This window comes from Periplaneta americana, chromosome 13 (genome assembly GCF_040183065.1).
Source record: "Periplaneta americana isolate PAMFEO1 chromosome 13, P.americana_PAMFEO1_priV1, whole genome shotgun sequence".
NCBI lineage: Eukaryota > Metazoa > Arthropoda > Insecta > Blattodea > Blattidae > Periplaneta > Periplaneta americana.
The window spans coordinates 145,763,389-145,784,445 of record NC_091129.1 but is presented as its reverse complement, the minus strand read 5'-3'; the positions used below and the strand labels follow the sequence as shown (position 1 = coordinate 145,784,445).

Below are 21,057 nucleotides of genomic sequence, written 5' to 3'. Positions count from 1 at the left end.
AATAGTTATTCTATTACACCCTGTATATCAGTTACACTCAAGACAAAAAAAGTATCACGTCGAACAGTGAAAAGATCTTATATCATTTTTTTAGTTACACCGAGTTTTAAATCCTATTACAGCTTTGCATACGCCAAATTATGAATTCTGATTTTGAAGTGAATATAGGTCTACTCGTAGTAATGCAGAGCAGTATGAAAGACATTCTGTTACAGTTTTTAATTAGGAAAGCAGCCTTTCATGAAGAAACCTCACAATAGCTTTTTAAGTCAATCCAATTGAAGCCTAGCTCTTACCTGGCTTCTGATCTTGTCATTTGCACTGTCACCTCGTTCTTGAAAAATATATTTTGTTCCTTAAGCTCCAGTAAGTAGAGTTCAGTACCGTATCAAAAATAACTTCCATTCATTACATTACATTCCTTTCTTATATGAATTCACTGCAGAAAGTGATACAGTTTTATGGGTGCAAGGTGAATCTTTTTAGTCGTTACCAAAATATAATTTGATGACAATAGGCTATATTAATTTCAAGTCTCTGTTTAACATGACTAAAATCATCCATACACAGAGTTCAGTATTATAAAAAGTGTATTGAGTAATCATATACACATTTATTCATTTATCTATCTATCTATCTATCTATCTATCTATCTATCTATCTATCTATCTATCTATCTATCTATCTATCTATCTATCTATCTATCTATCTATCTATCTATCTATCTATCTATCTATCTATCTATCTATCTATCTATCTATCTATCTATCTATCTATCTATCTATCTATCTATCTATCTATCTACCTACCTACCTACCTACCTACCTACCTACCTTCCTACCTACCTATCTATCTATCTATCTATCTATCTATCTATCTATCTATCTATCTATCTATCTATCTATCTATCTGTTAATCTGTCAATCTGTCTACCTGTCTACCTGTCTACCTACCTGTCTACCTATCTATCTATCTGTCTACCTGTCTACCTCCCTATCTACCTATCTATCTATCTATCTGCCTGTCTGTCTACCTGTCTACGTGTCTACCTACCTACCTATCTATCTATCTATCTATCTATCTATCTATCTATCTATCTATCTATCTATCTATCTATCTATCTATCTATCTATCTATCTATCTATCTATCTATCTATCTATCTATCTGTCTGTCTATCTGTTTATCTGTCTACCTGTCTACCTGTCTAACTGCCTACCTGCTTACCTGCCTATCTATCTATCTATCTATCTATCTATCTATCTATCTATCTATCTATCTATCTATCTATCTATCTATCTATCTATCTATCTATCTATCTATCTATATTTGTTTGTTTGTTTATATATTTATTTATTTATTTATTTACTCACTCGTTTATTCATTTATTAGGGATTTCATTTATTCATTTATTAGGCATTCAATAAGTAATGGCAACAATACTGTAAATCAGCGCTCTTAGCAGTGAGCATCGAAATTTTTTTAGTGCTTAATAGAGGAGCGATTTTTGTATAAATGTGGAATATTAAAAGTCTCTAAATAACCATATTTTGTGAATACAGGGACTGTTTCTGATTTGTATTAAGTAATAAAAAGGTAAAGTTATTCCCGTCACACGCCATGAAGGCACTTGGGGGGCATGGAGGTAGAACCCCATGCTTTCCATGACCTCGGCACTAGAATGAGGTGGTGTGGTCGGCACCACGCTCTGACCGCCTTTTACCCCCGGAAAAGACCCGGTACTCAATTTTATAGAAGGCTGAGTGAACCTCGGGGCCGTTCTGGAAGTTTGGCAACGAGAAAAATCCCGTCACCACTTGGGATCGAACCCCGGACCTTCCAGTCCTTAGCCAGCTGCTCTACCAACTTGTATTATGTAATACTGCCCTAAAAATGTTCAGTAGATATGAACGAAGATGCTTCATAAAAATCCAAGTTGCAAGAGGAAAAAAATACAACTCGGTGCTTTAGGATATTAAAAGAATCTTAATCCTACCACAATGAACTATTGCAAGATGGGTGGAAGCGAGGCATTCATTTTCAATCAAGAGTTGTGTGTTGAGCCAGTGCCATCGCAATCTGAAAAGTATGAAGATATTATTTCGACGTTTAGCATGGATTTATGTAGTTTACCATGATGCTCAGTGCCAAATAAATTAAATAACCTACATTTTAGGGAATTTCTAGAAAAGTAGGCTACATAAAAAATTAGTGGGTTTTCAGTTTTGAGCGACATGCAATATCCTAATGAAACACAAAAAAATGTCAGACAATAGGAATAAGGTGGGTGCTCCTGTTATGGCCATCTTCCTGACATGACCACCCCCCCCCTTATTGTGAGTTAGTTAACCAAAAAATCCGCTAAATTGCAGCAGCATCCAGTGAAAGAACATCCTGGTATGTCACTTGATAGTTTTCCATCCTGTCAGGTTGAGCAATATGGCGTCAGTTGCCTGTTTTGCGGTTTTCATGTGATCTCTTCTTATTTTTCTCTGGTAAGTCTCCTTTGTTTTATGCATGTTTTTGAAATACTTGTTTCATGAAGACCATAGTACGCCATTCAGTTTTTAATGTTCTGTTGATTGGTGTTGTCGTTGATGGCGTATCTTTTACGAGTTGTTCATAATCAAACGATTTTCGTGAAAGCTTACCTGCTCCTGATATGGCCATATCAAATGCACCATGGCCATATCAAGTTCATTTCACTTTTATTTTTTCACCTGACAAATTTACATGCCTTATAGCTGGGATTACGCAAAAGTTTTGTATTTTAAGAAAAACAACTTAATTTTTTATGGAAAAACCTGTTTTGACTACACTTTTGAATTATAAAAAAGAGTATTGTCATATTTATTCACTAGCCGTACCCGTGCGCTCCGCTGCACCCGTTAGAAATAAATATCAAGTAATTACATAATTAAAATAGGACATTTGATCCAGGGAACATTCGTGTTTGATAGAAGGATAAATCGTTTAATATGTTACTTAATTTAAATTGCATCCAAATAATTAAAATGCGATCATTTTGGTCCAGAGACCACTCATTGGTGCAATGACAATTCCTTTAACATGTTTCTAATTTTTATTACATGCAACCATAGTTTAATGAACATTGACATCATTTACATTTAATGTGTATACTTTATTTTACTTGTTATAGGTTTCCATTGAATTATGGTAATAACTTAATTTTAACCCTTGTTTTCTACGTATTCAGTAAATGGCGCTTGGCCCACTATGGTTCTGAACCCTTAAAATAACTTAAATTATATAATATAATATTACATTACATATATTATATTATATTATATTATATTATATTATATTATATTATATTATATTATATTATATTATATTATATTATATTATATTATATTATATTATATTATATCAGAAGTTACTGTAATAACATTATAGCATTATGTCCATCTTGAGAAACTACACTTTCCAATGGTGAAATAATAATTAATTATACAAATCGGTTAATTTAGCTTCCGATATTACTTCATACAAACACAGAAACATTCTCTGTAGGCTATCTTTCATAGCTTTCGATTGTTGCTGTCCAAGGCCCATATATACGAAGTCATTTGTTTTTTATTTCATTATACGGCCTTACATGGCAGTTATTTTAATTTTAAAACTCATTTATCTCATTAAATATCAGTCCTATCAAAATTTTTCAAGGAATAAAACTTATCGCAAATTATTTTTAAAGAAACTTTTGTTATGTAACATTTTTCACAAAGATCAATAATAAGCGAGATATTTCGATTTATTTAATTCAGGCCCCCTTATAACCCCCCTTTTAAATAATGTATTTTGAACGCCATATAGCCTAAAATCTAAGTTACAACGAACATAATTTATATTCCAATTTTCATCGAAATCCGTTCATCCATTATCGCGTGAAAAGGTAACAAACATGCAGACAGACAGACGGACAGATATACAAACAAAAATTTCAAAAAAGCGATTTTCAGTTTCAGAGTGGTTAATTATATATGTTAGGACCAATTATTTTTGGAAAATCGAAAATTATCAGAAAAATTTCGGCTACAGATTTACTATTAGTATAGATTTTACACCAAAAGTATTTAATTTTAGCACAACTGCGCTATCAAACTGAAAAAAATCACGATTTATAGAACATGGAACAAGGGTGGCCATATCATGTGGACATGTTCCTGATATGGCCACTCGGTAGACTTTTGGAATTTGGGACTTTTTGGACATATCATGTGCACATGTTCCTGATATGGCCACTCGGTAGACTTTTGGAATTTGGGACTTTTTGGACAATTAAAGCTATTTTTATGGGGAAAGGAAATTGTTTTAAGAAAGTACATTAGGCTGAGAACGAGTAAGAAAAAAGTGGTTTACATTTTTTTTCAAAATGGCGGCTAAAAAAATTCTCAAACCTTAGCATGGCCATGTCAGGGACACCTACCTTATCTTGTACTTCATCATGCACAAATAACCTCATGTGCTATTGAAAGGATTTCTTGTGTCTTTAACTTCAATCTTTAGGTAGCTGGAATACGGAACCTAGTGATGATGTTGAGGAGGAGGACGAGGAAGGTGTCAAATATCTGACATAATTTAAACGCAAGCAATCTTGTTCCAGCTCACTTCCCAAGCTCCTGCAAAGGCGAAGTGCGGTGGATGTTCCAGCATTTGGACCTGGACGCGGACGACCAGCTGTCCCTGCAGGAGCTGTACGACCTAGAGCACGACCAGAGTGAGAAGTGCATCAAGCCTTTCCTCGATGCCTGCGATGCCGATCACGACATCTTTGTGTCTCCGCGTGAATGGTGTCGATGCTTCGAAAAGACAGACCGACCCTGTGCTGCCGTCAAGAGAAGGATAAGTCCAGACCTTCTCGGTATGTGAGAAAGCCTCTATAACAGTGATGAAATATACCGGTATTTCTTAATAAGATCAGTAGTCTTAAAGAACATCAGGGACTTAAATTGTTGAGAGCAGTACTGTATTTGTATTATCATGAGCTGTCTGAAGGTCTACAGTAGAAGAGGCAAAACCTGAACTTACCATGTGCCGTGGCTTTATCACCGTGGGTATGAAGGGGGAAGCTAGATTCTAGTTTGAGATTAATTTTCGTGTCGGTGGATTCGTATAATAGTAATCATCATGAAACAAACTGTCTTTCTGATATCTTATTCTTTCCTCTCTCGCAAAGCTCACATGCCAGGTCTCGCCTCCTCGTCTATACCCTTCAAGCCTTATTGAAAATGAAATTATATTTATCTCTAAGGAATTTAATTGTCAGGATTAGAATGACTGATAAACAAAATATATAGGCCTATATGTTTTGTATTTTAAATAGCGGTAATTAAATAATATATAACTATTTATTCATTATTATTTTTTATAAAATAAAATAAAGAAGATATGGCGTCTTTGAAGATTTCTTTAACTATTCCCTGCGAACTAAAATGAGATTGAACTAGTCCTTTACAAGAAAAGTACTTTCTACTGAATTAAATAATACAGATTATTTATTTATTTATTTATTTGTTTATTTATTTATTTATTTATTTATTTATCTATTTATTTATCTATTTATTTATTTATTTATTTATTAAACCATCCATGTATTCATTCATCCACCTTTTCATCCATTTATTTATGTATTTACTCATCCATTTATTTATTTATTTGTTTATTTATTTATTTCTTTCTTTATTTATTTGCCTAGTTATTTAATTATTCATCCATCTGTCCATCCATCCATGTATTTATTCATCCATTCATCCATTTATTTATTTATATTTATTTATTTATACATCCATGTATTCATTCATCTATCTTTTCATCCATTTATTTATGTATTTACCCATTTATTTATTTATTTATTTATTTATTTATTTATTTATTTATTTATTTATTTATTTATTTATCCACCCAGCCATACAGCCATTTATTTATTTATCCATCAATCCATTTATTTATTTGTTTATTTATTTACTTGTTTATGTATTTAATTATTTATACATTCATCTATTTGTTTATTTATTTATCTATTATTAATTAATTTATTTATATATTTATTTATTGCCTAGTAATTAATTATTCATCCATATGTCCATCCGTCCATGTATTTATTCATCCATTTATTTATTTATTTATTTATTTATTTATTTATTTATTTATTTATTTATTTATTTATTTATTTATTTAGCCATTTACTTGTTTATCTATCCATAAATCATTTAATTATTTATCCATCCGTTTGTTTATTTATTTGTTTATGTATTTCCGTATTTATGTACTTACATATTTACTTATCCATCCATTTATTTATTTTTTATTCATTCGTAGTTTTATTTATTTGTTCATCCATTTATTAACTCATCCATTTGTTTATTAATTCATCCATTTATTTATTAATTCATTTATTTATTTATTAATTCATCCATTTATTTATTAATCCATCCATTTATTTATTCATCCATTTATTTATTCATCCATCCATTTGTTTACTAATCCATTCATTTCTTTATTAATCCATCCATTTATTTATTAATCCATCCATTTGTTTATTAATCCATCCATTTATTCATTCATCCTTCCATCCATCCATTTATTTACCCATCCATTTATTTATGTATTTACCCATCCATTTCTTCATCTATCCATTTATTTACTAACCCATCCACTTATGTATTCACTCATCCATCAATAAATCCATTCATTTATTTTTATCCATCCATCTATTTATTCATCAATCCATCCATTTATGTATTCACCCATCCATCCATCCATCCATCCAGTCATTCATTTATTTATTCATCTATCTATTAATTCACCTACCCATCAATCAATCTATATATCCATTTTAATCCATTTATTTACCCATTCATCCATCCATCCATCCATCCGTCCAACCACCCATCCATCCATTTATTTATCCTTCCATTCATTTATTTGTTCATGCATCCATCCGTCCATTTATTTATTTATTTTTCTGGTTTCAAACATGATAATAATTAATTACAGTAAAACCATTTTATTGTTTCTCTTGTTCACAATACAATGTAGTGTCCCTTCATATTTTTGCGCTTAATCATTGAATCAACCAAAATTGAATATGAGATACCATTATTTCCTCCGTAGTATCTCGTAAAACAATTAAATAATTTTAAACGGTTTTCTGTAATGAAAGGCATGAGAGTTAGAATTATTGTCTTCGTACTAATGTCCCTATTATTATTGTTCTTGTAGGCGTATATATTCCTGACTGTGATGATGACGGGTACTACCGACCAACACAGTGCCACACCTCAGTAGGGATGTGCTGGTGTGTGGACAAACATGGCGTCGAGATGGCCAACTCGCGCACACGTGGAAAACCAAATTGTGGTAAATATCAACTACGGAAAAACTAATCAAAATAGCTTAGTAGCCTTAGTATACATAAAATGTAGCATCATTGTCACTTGGTTCTATAAGTGAAATTGATTACTTTTTCTCTTGGAAGTTACCTGTAGCTGGATGGACGGAAGTCTGAGGTCTGGTGTTTCTTTATGGAGACACAGATCGTAGAAAAACCTCTAACATACTCCGTATTTAGAACTAGTTGTGACTACACTGATGAAGTTAGTTTTACATGCATTTAATGTGTCAAGTTTTATACTGTATGTACAAAATGTCCACAGTTTTCTGGTAAGAGTTAAGTCTTCCGGATACATTCTATAAGTTTTAATCTCTGCTTCTTTTTCATTCGTAATTCTATACCTAACATACAACTCTGTAACGCACTTTTTTGGTCGGAGTAGAGAATTAAGATACTGCCTTCGGAATTCCATGATACATTTACGATAAAACTAGCTGTACCCGTGCACTCCGCTGCACCAGTTAGAAATGAATATAAAGTAATTACATAATTAAAATAGGACGTTTGATCCAGGGAACATTCGTGTTTGATAGAAGGATAAAATCGTTTAATATGTTACTTAATTTAAATTGTATTTAAATAATTAAAATGCGATCATTTTGGTCCAGAGAGCACTCAGAAGTTACTGTAATAACACTATAGCATTATATCCATCTAGAGAAACTACACTTTCCAATGGTGAAATAATAATTAATCATACAAATCGGTTAGCTTTCGATATTACTTTATACAAACACAGAAACATTCTCTGTAGGCTACATTTCATAGCTTTCGATTGTTGTTGTCCAAGGCCCCTTATAGACGTAGTCATTTGTTTTCATTTCATTACACTGCCTTAGATGGCATTGTATTTTAATTTTAAAACTCATTTATCTCATTAAATATCAGTCCTATCAAAATTTTGCAAAGAATAAAACTTTTGTTATGTAACATATTTCAAAAAAATCAATAATAAGATAGATATTTCGATTTATTTAATTCAGGCCTTCTTATAACTCCCCTTTTAAATAGCGTATTTTGAATGTCATAGAGCCTAAAATCTAAGTTACCGAACTTAATTTATATTCAAATTTTCATATAAATCGGTTCAGCCATTATCGCGTGAAAAGGTAACAAACATCCAGACAGACAGACAGACATACAAACAAAAATTTCAAAAAAGGGATTTTTGGTTTCAGGGTGGTTAATTATTTATTATGTTAACACCAATTATTTTTGGAAAATCGAAAATTACCAGAAAAATTTCGGCTACAGATTTATTATTAGTATAGATAGCTGACTGTTCTATTTCAATAAATGTCATAGTAAACAGAGAAATTCACTATCAAACTTAATCGTGAGGCGTTATTTGGATTGAACATGTTTAAAGTAAACTTTTTGCAACAGTCTATAGGCCTACCTGCTTGTTCGAAAGATGGAACATGACAGTTAAGTGGCCATACTTGGAACTACAGCGCTACATTGTCAATTTGTGCGACCACACGATGAATTGATGCGAGCTACCAGCTGATGGATGACTTAAAACAATTATTAAAATTTGACGCAAAGGTATAAAACAGTAGCGTGCAGTAGCATGACTTGAAGGGAAGCAGTGCCTGTATGTATGCCATTGCTCGACTGGGCTTTGATGCGTGTTGCCTACATACAGGGTTTCCATTGAATTTCTTCCCCGAAAATGTCATCACCGCACGCCGCTGGTATAAAACAACAAAAATCGACAGAGAATGAAATACGAAATATATCAATACCTGACATTTTGTGCACAACAAATGGCCCCAAGAAAGCTATTGAGCACTCACCATATGGGAACTGTAATTTTGGCAACTCAACTGTTGTTACCATAGCAACAGGCCTCCGACACGTGTGATATTGTTTTTTTTTTTCCAATTGCAGTGCTAATTCATCTTATAACAGAGTCTTCTGCTTAGTTGAAAAGAGAGAAACGTTGAAAATGTTATTGTGTACAGTCTCTGCTATTTGTACACAAATTAATCTCTGTATTATTTTCTGCATGTTTATTTATTTTATTTATTTATTTAATCTGGTACAGATAAGGCCATCAGGCCTTCTCTTCCCCTCTACCAGGGGATTACAACTACAATATTAGGAATACAATTACGATTATAATTACAATTAATATTGAATATTGGGCGCCCAAGAACAAGATGGACTGATGATATTCCCTGAGGATGGAACAGGTCTGAAGGCCTAAACCTGAAAGTTGATGATGATGATGATTGAATTTACAAATACAATAAAAATCAAAGTACTAAAAGATTAACTGATCAATAAAAGCTAGACATTTTATTGTAAAAGTTAAGAAGAGAGAAGCATTTCTTTTATTGATTAAGTAAAAATTAAACCTACTCTACGCAGTAAGAAAATGTTTAATAAGTTTGCTTTCGAACGCTTCCGACAGTCTCTGATGTCACTGGGTAGGGTATTCCACAAGCGCGAGAGCGAGATTGTGTATGATGATGAATACGATGATGTCTTATGTCTTGGTATGGCTAGTATGTAGCTATTTTGCGTGCTTGTGAAGAGATTATGATATGATGACAGGTAACTGAAACGGGAGGCAAGGTAGGTAGGTGCAGAAGTGTGAAGGACTTGGAAAAGGAGAACAAGACAATGAAAATTTCTACGTTAGTTAAGCCATAGTCAGTTTAGAGTTTGGAACGATGGGGTAATGTAGTCAGTGTGACGGACATCGCAGACGAAGTGAACACAAGAATTATGAACACATTGTAATTTTTGCGACTGGTTGACATTGAGGTCAGTCAGTAGAAAATTACAATAATCGAAGTGTGGCATTACTAGTGTTTCCACTAGTATTTTCTTGAGTGATAGTAGAAGGAATTTTCGAATGCTGTTTAAGGAATGTAGTATGTAGAATGTTATGTTTACCTTTTGCAGAAAACTTTTTGGTGAAGAGCAACAAGGCATCTAGTGTCAGCACTGATGGGGAAAACAATGAAAATGACGATGAAGATGATGATACAGAACAAGATATAGAAGGCAGTGCTGATCAGCCACTTGATTTCTAAATTCTCCTCAGCGCCTCCATCAGAACTGCGACCAATGACAGGTAAATTAAGAATGAATAAACTTATCACTTGAATACAATATATAACTTTCACTTGTTAATTAGAACAAGTTATAAATACCTAGTTGACTAGTTCCGGCTTGGGAGCCATCTTCAGAACTTGCGTCTTCCGGTGTCTTCACTTCTGGTAGGGTAAACAAGGTGATTAATAGTAATATGCGTTACAAGAGCGGTATGTTGAAGTTTTCATGTTCGAGGAGAAGTTTGAAAAAGCGAAACGTAGTTGAGCTTTTTTAATTTCCGAGAATTGAAAGAAAACATACCGCTTGTGTATCGTACATTATTTTGTGCTAAGATCGTTTACTACATACCAGAAAGAGGAATTTCTAATTAGTTGCAATGAAATCTCTATCTTGGTTTCTGTTCAATGACGGCAAATTTGCAAAACAAAAATATCTATCTTCAGTATTGTTGCTTTAAAATGTTTTCTGTGTTTACTATACTCCAGCAGGCCGTGATATACGTCTGTCTTTTTTTTTCCCCAGTCTATGATGAGTCTGGAATCTTGTTGATTATTTCACGGCTTCCTTAATGTTACTTGCATCACGAATGCAGTAACTTTAGTGGAGTTGTAGAGTTTACTTAATTTTTGCAAATATTTAAAAACAATAATTAACAGTGTAATTTAGGTGAAATTGCAGTGGTAAGTTTCCAATTTATAATTATTACTATATTGAACGTCCCTAAAAATAATATGTTAAAAGCCTAAAGCAGTAAAATCAATATGTCACTTAAGCGGTAAGAAGAGGGAAATTGTTATGTGTGTTAGGTTGGGAATACTGAATGTGGAATTTTAGACTTTCCGCGGATTGGTTTTGTGCAGAAACCAAGCAAATACACACAATCTCGCACAAACTTATCTTACCATCCATAGTACAGCAAATGTTTCATACTTTGATATTGTTGATAGTGATACCCAAAACTTACCTGGTAAGTCTGTAATTACCGGTATTATATTTCCTGAGAAAATACTTTTACATGCACTAAATATTATAAGTACCGGTACATGTGATTGATCTTACTTCAGTCAATATATTTGCATGACTTTACACTTACATTTTGTGCAACAATACCTACTCGATTTTGCTTAAATGCTAAGCAATTATAAGGAATTATGGAGATACAGTAGAACTTCGGTGTTCATAATTAATTTTTCTTCTTCTTCCTGTCAAGGCTGGGTCATTGCTTCCGAGGATAAACGAATCCTTCCATCTCGTCCTTGGTCTACCCTGGTCACACTTTCCCACAGGATGATAAATATATGCTTGCCTTGGTAGTCTGTCTAAGGACATTCGATCTACATAATGAGCTACTGTTTTTGATAATTCTTAATTTCGTCGACAACATTTTTTGTTTTTAAATTATCCCTAATCTCGTTGCTTTTAATTTTATCTAAAACTGTACTGGTAACATTTGCAACTTATCTAAGAAATATCATTTGTGCTGTTTCTAAACGCCTTTTATCATGCACTGTCAAAGTCTTCGTCTCACTACCATAGAGCAGTGTGGGTTTTGACAAAACATTGTGAAATCTTATTTTAACATCCTTGGACAACATGTATTTTCCAAAATGTTTCCTTATTTATAGTCCATTAATTTTGTTCTGTTATATTTGTGTATATTTTCTTCCAGGTCTAAGTTCAATTTATAATAATTAGTTAAACTCAGTGGCATACGCAGAATTTTGTCAAGGGGGGATATCAGTATTAAAATTATTTACACTTTAGGCCTACATTACCGGTATTTTAAATTTTGTGTATTATTATTATTATTATTATTATTATTATTATTATTATTATTATTATGTTACAGTATATTTATTAATATTATACTGTGTTCTATTACAACATATTCATAAGGCAGTGAGGGAAGTGGGAAAAAACCAGAGGCAGTATGCTACTCCAAGATTTTTCCCCTGGCATACCTCGATTTAAAATGGCGTAGGCCTACCCGCTCTCTTTACAACACACACGTACCATGATATAATATACAATAAGTTGTTTCATTTAGTCAGTAACGCGAGTCTTTGAAGCTTACGCAACACATTAAATTTCTTAATAAAATAATTTCAAGTTACTTCAGTTATTTACTAGATTATTTTGCAATTTCCATCGAGACTTGTCATTTAAAATAATGTTACAGCTTCAAAGTGCGAATAATTAAAATAGTACTGTACCAGTATGTAACCCTATTTAAATAATAGATAAGTAACGATATTTGTCACTGACATATATTTTAAAAGAATAAGATCTGATGACATAGTCACTAAATTGGCAACAATGGCCACCACAAGATATAGATCACAGCCTTCTATACTTGAAATGCTACCATTGTTAAGTGTTCCAGGGGTTGAATTATCTAACGAGCACAGAATACATAGAGTAGACACTAGCATCTTAATACCATTGGACGGAGTGAAGCCGGTTTGATGGGCCTGACGCCATCTTGTTGCTACCAAAATATTGTAAAATAGCTATTACGTTATAGAAGATCTTATGATAATAGGAATTCCATATGTCCCTAATTTCCTGGAGGACACACACTTTCTTGTTTGTTTCGTAATACAGAATACCTAGGCACGTATTTTTAGCAAAAATTGCAAAACTGTTATCGATAAATCACATATATACATATTTAAATTGACAGCTCTTCAAATTGCAGTATGGTATTTAATAGGTACTCTGGAAAGTTAAACAAACAGTAATGATAAAAAAAAAAGGAAGGTAACAGTTTGACCTTATTTTGCTACTAGTCCAATAAAAATGCTAACCTATAATAAATACTTTCATAGATTGATCCATTTGCTTCGATTTAATAATGCAACTTGCTTCTTAACGCAAATTATCATTCTCTTCCTTTTTCCAGTATTTCGTATAGATGTCCCGATTTTTGTTTAGAGAAAAAGTGGAATGCTCTTAACCATATAATATTTGATAGGCTCTTCGTTTATAGGTTTATAGTATATAATTAGATTATAACGGCCAACAAAAGTGAAGTTTTATTACCAAGTGGGTTAAGTTAGATCACGATGGAGTTAATGCAGCTACTAAATCTGCAAAGCATAAGTCTGATTTCGTGATTATAAAAATTAATTACAATAATATTAATACACTATTTCTTTTTCTTCATCAAACGAATACGTGCATTCGGTTGAAGAGAAACCTCGGTATACCCATTTTCTATAGCACGCGACACAAACTTCCAACTTGGGTTGTTAGGTTAGCTTCGCTCGTAAATGCTAAGTGTACAAAGCGTAAGTCTGATTTAGTGATTATAAAAATTAATTACAATAGTATCAATACACTAATCCTTTATCTTAAACTAGTACGTGAACAATACGAATCTAACCGACTAACTTAGGCTAAATCATTCATTACCGTATCTTCCGGTAATAAGTACATTTCACATATGCATATTTACCTGTGAAAAGTTATTCCAGGAATTTTTTTTGGAAACCTGTTTGTGCAGCCATACGCAGCACATGTAGGCATATTGAAATTAGTTAATTTATTAATTAAAACAACGATGCAACATCACAATCAACTGCCCATATGCTAACCGGGAGCACAATGTTTTGGTAGCATCATAATGGCGACTGTCCACAAAAGCGGCTTCACCTCCAAGCTGTTTATGTCTACTCTATGCATTCTGTGCTCGTTGGAATTATCAAATAAATGTGTCTAAATATGCGTTGAATACAGTTCCAGAAGGCTGTGGTTTAGATGTACGAAGCAAACAGATAGTAGTACTCTTTGCTGTGAAAGAATGTATAAACAAATTTTTGCAGGTCATTTTTTTTCCATGTTGAATTTTTCGTACACTACTTTTAACACTTGAATATAAATAATTGATTAAATGGCGATCTTACTCGTGTTAATTACATAAGCATATGCGGCTTACAGCTGTTTCGGTGCTATTCACACCATCTTCAGAGCCTACTAGATCTCAGCGCTATCTCAACTTCGCTGTCTGTTGTGTGGGTGCGCTCAGTGTAATGAAGAGTTGTGTCAAATAGTGTGTGTGTTCTGAAATTGATCTGTGTGTTGAGAATTTGACTGGGGTGTGTTTTAGTGTGTCTGTATATTTCATATTGTTCTACTGTGCTGAGTTTTTGGTTTTTGGGTTGGGACAGACAGACAGGCAGATCGTTCCAAACTCGATACAAAGAACACATTAAAGCAATAACCAGAGGACACAATACATCCACATATGTCGAAAACATAACTAATGCTAACCACACATACAATAACATAAATACAGACATGGAAATCCTACACATACAACCCAAAAACCAAAAACTCAACACACTAGAACAATATGAAATATACAGACACACTAAAACACACTACAGTCAAATTCTCAACACACAGATCAATTTCAGAACACACACACTATTTGACACAACTCTTCATCACACGAACGCACCCACACAACAGGCAGCGAAGTTGAGATAGCGCCGAGATCTAGTAGGCTCTGGAGATGGTGTGAATAGCACCGAAACAGCTGTAAGCCGCACATGCTTACGTAATTAACACGAGTAAGATAGCCATTTAATCAATTATTCATTTTTTTTTTGTTTCTGTGACGGTATGTCATTTTTCACTAATGGTATGTTTTCTGGCCATATAAACCTGTGGTGGTATTCCATACCGCGCATACCGTCTTCCTTCCCTCACTGGTGCCTACTTCAAGAACAAATTCCAAATTTAATTTCGGAATTTGTGATAACTTTGTATACGGTAACTTCACCATTCATAATATTATTTATTAAATGTATATAAACTACAAACCTTTCATAATCAGTTGCAATTTTAAGAAAATGATGACCAATTCTGGCTAATAATTATTGGACCCACATGTCCCTAATCTCATTTTCCCCATTTACCTCGTTCCCATTATTGCCTCTCCCTTCCAAATTTTGGTTATCACTTACAGAGCTCCAATCAACACAAGTCTGATCGGGGGCAGACCCCTGTAGCCCGCAGCAGAAGAAGGAAGAGGAGGGATGTCATGAATGATTAACTGTATAACTTACTGCTTCGAAGACAAAAGGAACAATTCAACACAAAGACTTTTAACTACATACATAAACACATTGTTGCACTGTTGTCATTCACACCATGTGGCATAGAGTATCGTATGTAGCAGTGGACTGGAACCAGAGAAAGAACAAACTGTCTGGACAACTCATTACTCACACTAATATTAATGGTATTACTTATAAATCAACTGCTTTGTATTATGCACCACAAATCAAGTCACATGATTCCTAAGCCTTCCCATGAGAGCACATTGTAGCTGATGTTGCTAGTGGTACCTAGTGTAAAGACGACAAGAGAATGATTCGCTATTTGCAGTGTTGGGTCTTTAAACAAAAATCACACCTCAGTACTATGTACTTAGAGCTATAATATGTTTCCTTTATTTTATTCCTGTCAGTGGTAGCATCTAAAAATTTTTGGCAATATGGAGTCTCGAACTCCATTTGGTTTTGTTCCCTCCCATCCAAGAGTTTTTGTGTGATAGTTGTCCGTAATGTGTCAGTATTGTCTGCATCGGGGAAAAAAAAATTGTATTATAAGCTTCGAAAAATGAAGACCTTTTGCGACCTGAATTAATGTTTTTAAATGAGGATATTCACAATCGTAGTGGCAACCCTTTTATTCTAAACAAAATTACTCTATTTCCAAGGATTTATTGAGTTGATATTCAAAACCATAGTGGCAACCCTGTTATTCTAAACAAAATTACTCTATTTGACCTGATTTACTCAACATAACCTCCAAATTGTTGTGTACCAAACATGAAGCGGTATTGTAGATTTTTGTTGAATATTTTAGTGCTGATACTGCATTGTATTGTCTAATCATTTCTTGTACGAATTAATATTTCAATTGCAGAATTATGAAGTATTAAATACAAATGGTACAATTCTCATCCCACTAGTTTTGCTCTCTGATAATGATGTATTTAGTGATTGCCTTTGAATCTCGTTACTAAATTGGCAAATGTTGCGGAATATCGATTTTGTCACTCTTATTCTTCATCTAAATTATCACTTTTTCTTATATCAGCTAGTGCTCTTGTACCGGTACAAGTTGGAAGTACAATGTCTTTCGCTTTTATTCACCACTTAGACAAATATTCTGTGTTGATGGTGCCATATACCTTCTTTGTGTTTTGAGTTAATTTTCACATGAAATCAAAAGTCGCTTTAAGTGTGTGTGACTGTCAAACACTTGTAAATGAGGAGTGAGTATTAATCAAAAGGGTTTCTGCTACAACGTGAGAACATCCTGTATATAGATGTGTGTTACAGCAAACAAAATTTGTTTATTTATCAGTGATAGAAGAATTAAGTAATAAGTTAAGATAATCAAATGTGTGAAGTGCTGATTTTCTCGAAATTTGTATAAGCTGTGTGCTGAAAGTTTGTGGAAATAATCATAAGAGATTGGTTTGTCTCATACTTTCCTTGCACATAAAACCGATGTTAACTGTTTGGAGGTGTTACCCTGGCCAATTGTCCGACTTGTTTGCCGCCTAAGTGAAAACAAGTGAGATTCTTGCACCATTATATGTTTTATCTACAAAGGCAGTAGCTGTGCCATGTCTCATCTTGGTTTGAGTGGTGTTGTTTCTATCGTTTTATAACTATGTCTGCTGTAGTTAGAGGTGTGACATTGTGAAGTTGACGTAAATTAATTATAAGAAACATTTATGACTACTTTGTGTCTAAGGCTATAACTCCTCAATGTTTTCACTTCAGAGAGATTATTCTGTAACTTTGGTAGAAAAATCGATTATGTAAAATTCCATATAACCTAATCAACATCTTGATGAAATATGTAAATAAAGTAGTGTTTTACACTTCTTTTATGCCTGAGTTATAGAATAACTCCCTGGTTAGTAGGCAATATTAGACAGTCTGAAGCTCTGAAACCTTGACGACTCTTACAGATATCTCTGCAAACTCTTTGCACAAGGCCTCGATGCTTGTACAGAATTCTCTAGCCATTACAATGACAACCCAATTTTTTACTTCCAGTCAATTGAGAGACAAGGTACAACAAACAAAGGACATTTTGACATAAGATGTTAGTCATAGTTTATAACAGCAATCTTCCAGACTGTCTTGCTAACCAATCCATTCCATATTTAACATTCCATTAAAAATAAACGGCTTATTTGTCACAATATACGCATTTAGATTTTTTATCTTTTTTTTATAGAATTATATATATTTAGTTATAAACTAATACCTCTTGTTGAGCTGTTTTACATTGGTTTAACTCTCCATGTTTATATAAATGGAAGCTTTTTATTTATTGAATGGTATTAAAGCTTCTTTATGTTCGTCATTTTTCTAGACCGTCCATTGCTTCACTTACATAATTAGTTTAGTCTACTAATAAATCTTCGTCATAACGTATGTATATAACATATTATTTCAAAACACAATGCATCCCAATTGAGTACCGGTACAAGTATTATTATAATTCAACTTTTATGCTCATTTATGCCCAAACTCCATTGCTCCCCAACAAAAAGAGGAAGAAATATGAATTTTTGAAAATTTATTAAAGTTTTCATGATTGTCAGTATGGGCAACAGTCTTAGTTATTTGCACCATACCATGAAGAAAGAAGATTCCAACAGTCTGAAGAAACTTATTTCCATAGAAGTATAGCTACAGCTCACCATTTCCATCGTAAGGGATTAGTAACTCTTGTAAGTTTCTCCAAAATGTTGATTTCCTCATCTTTTATGATAGAGTACAAATACTTGAAAACTTGCATTGCCTGGTACTTTTCTGTAAAGTATTGCGAATTCTGTGTCGCATGTATAATTTTGTACTTGTTTTAAAAAAGCAGAGGAATGATGACTTGTGTTTCATTCTGATAAGTTATTGTTTTCAAGATGTGTATGTTGGGAGCCTATGATCAACTGTTCCCCCTTAAGTTATGGCCGAGTGCAAGATTTCTCCAGCAGAAGAAAAACATAACAAATAACACACAGAATATATGAGATGTGCCATTTTCAATTTAGTTGGATGCCACACTGCAATAACTGTCACAGCAAAGTAACACCCTATGGCTTGTTGTTGGAATCTCTCATTTGCTAGCAAGAATACAGGGTGTTTGCCAGACGCTATTCGTTATATATTATTACGTATCACTGAGAAATAAGTGTATACTCATTTTAACTATAACATTGTATCAGTGTGCCCGGTTTTTATAAGCATTGTAACCTTAATTTTATTGGTGTGTTCTTTGTTTTTTGGTCAGTAGGAAAAAATAAAATATTGAATGACATACTTTTGCTAATTAAAGAGGTAGCTTTGGAGAAAGAAATGCAAACGTCATAGACAATGTTTATTAGTCTGTTTTATGTAATTTTAATGTTCAAATATTGTAGAAATAAAGAAAAGCAGGATTTTTGGAAGTAGGAAAGTTTTAACTCGAGTGATGCAACAAATCCGTGTAAATAAAACCCTAGATTTATTTCTCTTGCATCCAATAAGTTTGAAGTCTCATAATACCGAAGGCAATTAGCAGCTTTCCTAATGTAGAAAAGAGGAGAGGGGAAATGGAAAAGGACATAACTAAGGTAGATTGTCATATGAAACATAGATATTGTGTAAGTAATGGAAATAGAATTGTATACTAATTCCTCTAGCCCCACTATTCCCATTTGCAAGATGTCTCTGTGAGATTGGATATACGTTTTGTCTCAGTAAATGTACTACACAGGGACAAAAAAAAAAAAGGTTATATACTCAAATTTTCAAATAAAAAAATACATATATCAACAGTCATAGGCATAAATGCCAAATTCTTTATTTAAGAATCTTTTACAAAACAAATATAATTCTAACTTCGTTTTTCACACTGTTTTTGAAAATGAAAGATATATATACATTTCTGGAAATCTCTTCTATAGGTGACAAACTATGGCAAATTTGTGGCAATAAAATGTCTAGATTTTTCAGTCTTCACTCGTCCAAAAGGCTGAATATTAACTGGTGTATATGTTTTGAAAAATTATAATTAATAAAAATTAAAAAATATATTTTGTTATTTTTATTCGTTAACCTTAGATTTTATAATATATCCTTTAAAAATTCAGAGAATAAAGTGATAATATTCATACACAATATAATTACACGAAAGAACAAAACATTATTGACAATATGCTTTCAGTTCTAAGTTAGTCTTTTCTTCGTCAAATTATTTTAAGATTTACTAGTAAAATAAACCATACAAGTATATATTTGTGCACTGTGCCTATTTATACTGAGAACATCCTTGAAAGACATCATCAGATGGCAATAATATTCATGAAATTAAATTTGAAATAACATAGCATAATTTACTGTACACAAAGACATTGCACAATAGAGCCGAGCGTCATAGAGCAAGCAGATGCACTCAACATTTAGTCTGTTCTATCTAACCATTGGAGCATCCATGTTGAATCTTTCGTACACTACTTTTAACACTTGAATATAAATAATTGATTAAATGGCGATCTTACTCGTGTTAATATGAAATATACAGACACACTAAAACACACCCTAATCAAATTCTCAACACACAGATTAATTTCAGAACACACACACTATTTGACACAACTCTTCATCACACGAACACACCCACACAACAGGCAGCGAAGTTGAGACAGCGCCGAGATCTAGTAGTCTCTGAGGATGGTGTCAAGTAACACCGAAACAGCTGTAAGCCACATATGCTTACATAATTAACACGAGTAAGATCGCTATTTAATCAATTATTCATTGGAGCATTATAAATATAGGTTTGAAGTACTATTTTCTTTTTTATAGATCTTTATGTGTACCTAGCATACTGAAAGAAGTTATCTTTTCCCACAAAATAAAAGTAGAAAAAACGATTAATTAATGGTTAGCAACAGATTATTATCAATTCCTGGCAGATTCTGGAATATTTTTGGGATAGAAAGCGAATTTTTGGCAAATTTTGTGCGATTATTTCGATTTTTCCATCATATCCATTTACAATTTTTTCATTATCGCAATATTCTTATTCTATTGATTCAATAGATTCTGTAAATTAAATGCGTCATTATGAAACGGGTATGATACTTCACTTTATCCCACCTTACCAAAAAAGTTGGAATTTTCTTTTCCTTTGGTTTTTATACCTTCCTATGTGGGTAATAACCCCTTGTAAATATATTTAATTTTCATCTCAGTTTTCGATTTAAGACTCGTAATGAGTGCACCTCTGCACATAGTGTGTTGGACATTGTACCACGGTCACACATCTGTGACACAGTGCGTGAGGGTTGACCACTAAAGGGAAACTAAGAGGTAGAACTTAAACTGAGAGGATTCAATCCGGTATCGGAACTAGAATCCAATGTGGCTTAGTGGATAAAGCGTCAGCATGTAGAGCTGAAAACCCGGGTTCGAGTCCCGGTGCCAGAGAGAATTTTTTCTCTGTTCCACCCATCCTTCATCATAAGATAATGCAGAATTCCTGCAAAGAAATATCA

The 21,057-nt window shown here is 33.1% G+C and overlaps 1 protein-coding gene across 2 annotated transcripts in view; it reads left to right on the top strand.

Annotated features, from left to right (window-relative positions):
- The window catches only part of Cow (Proteoglycan Cow), a 1,076,490-nt gene extending 1,056,897 nt beyond the window's left edge, over positions 1 to 19,593 (top strand). For both annotated transcript variants that reach the window (XM_069844415.1, XM_069844416.1), the window contains exons 8-11: positions 4,626 to 4,883; positions 7,244 to 7,381; positions 10,332 to 10,503; positions 15,457 to 19,593. In XM_069844415.1, the coding sequence (XP_069700516.1) occupies positions 4,626 to 4,883; positions 7,244 to 7,381; positions 10,332 to 10,462 (527 nt within the window). In that variant the 3' untranslated portion in view covers positions 10,463 to 10,503; positions 15,457 to 19,593. The remainder of the gene's footprint in view (positions 1 to 4,625; positions 4,884 to 7,243; positions 7,382 to 10,331; positions 10,504 to 15,456) is intronic.
- Positions 19,594 to 21,057: the final 1,464 nt, after the last annotated feature.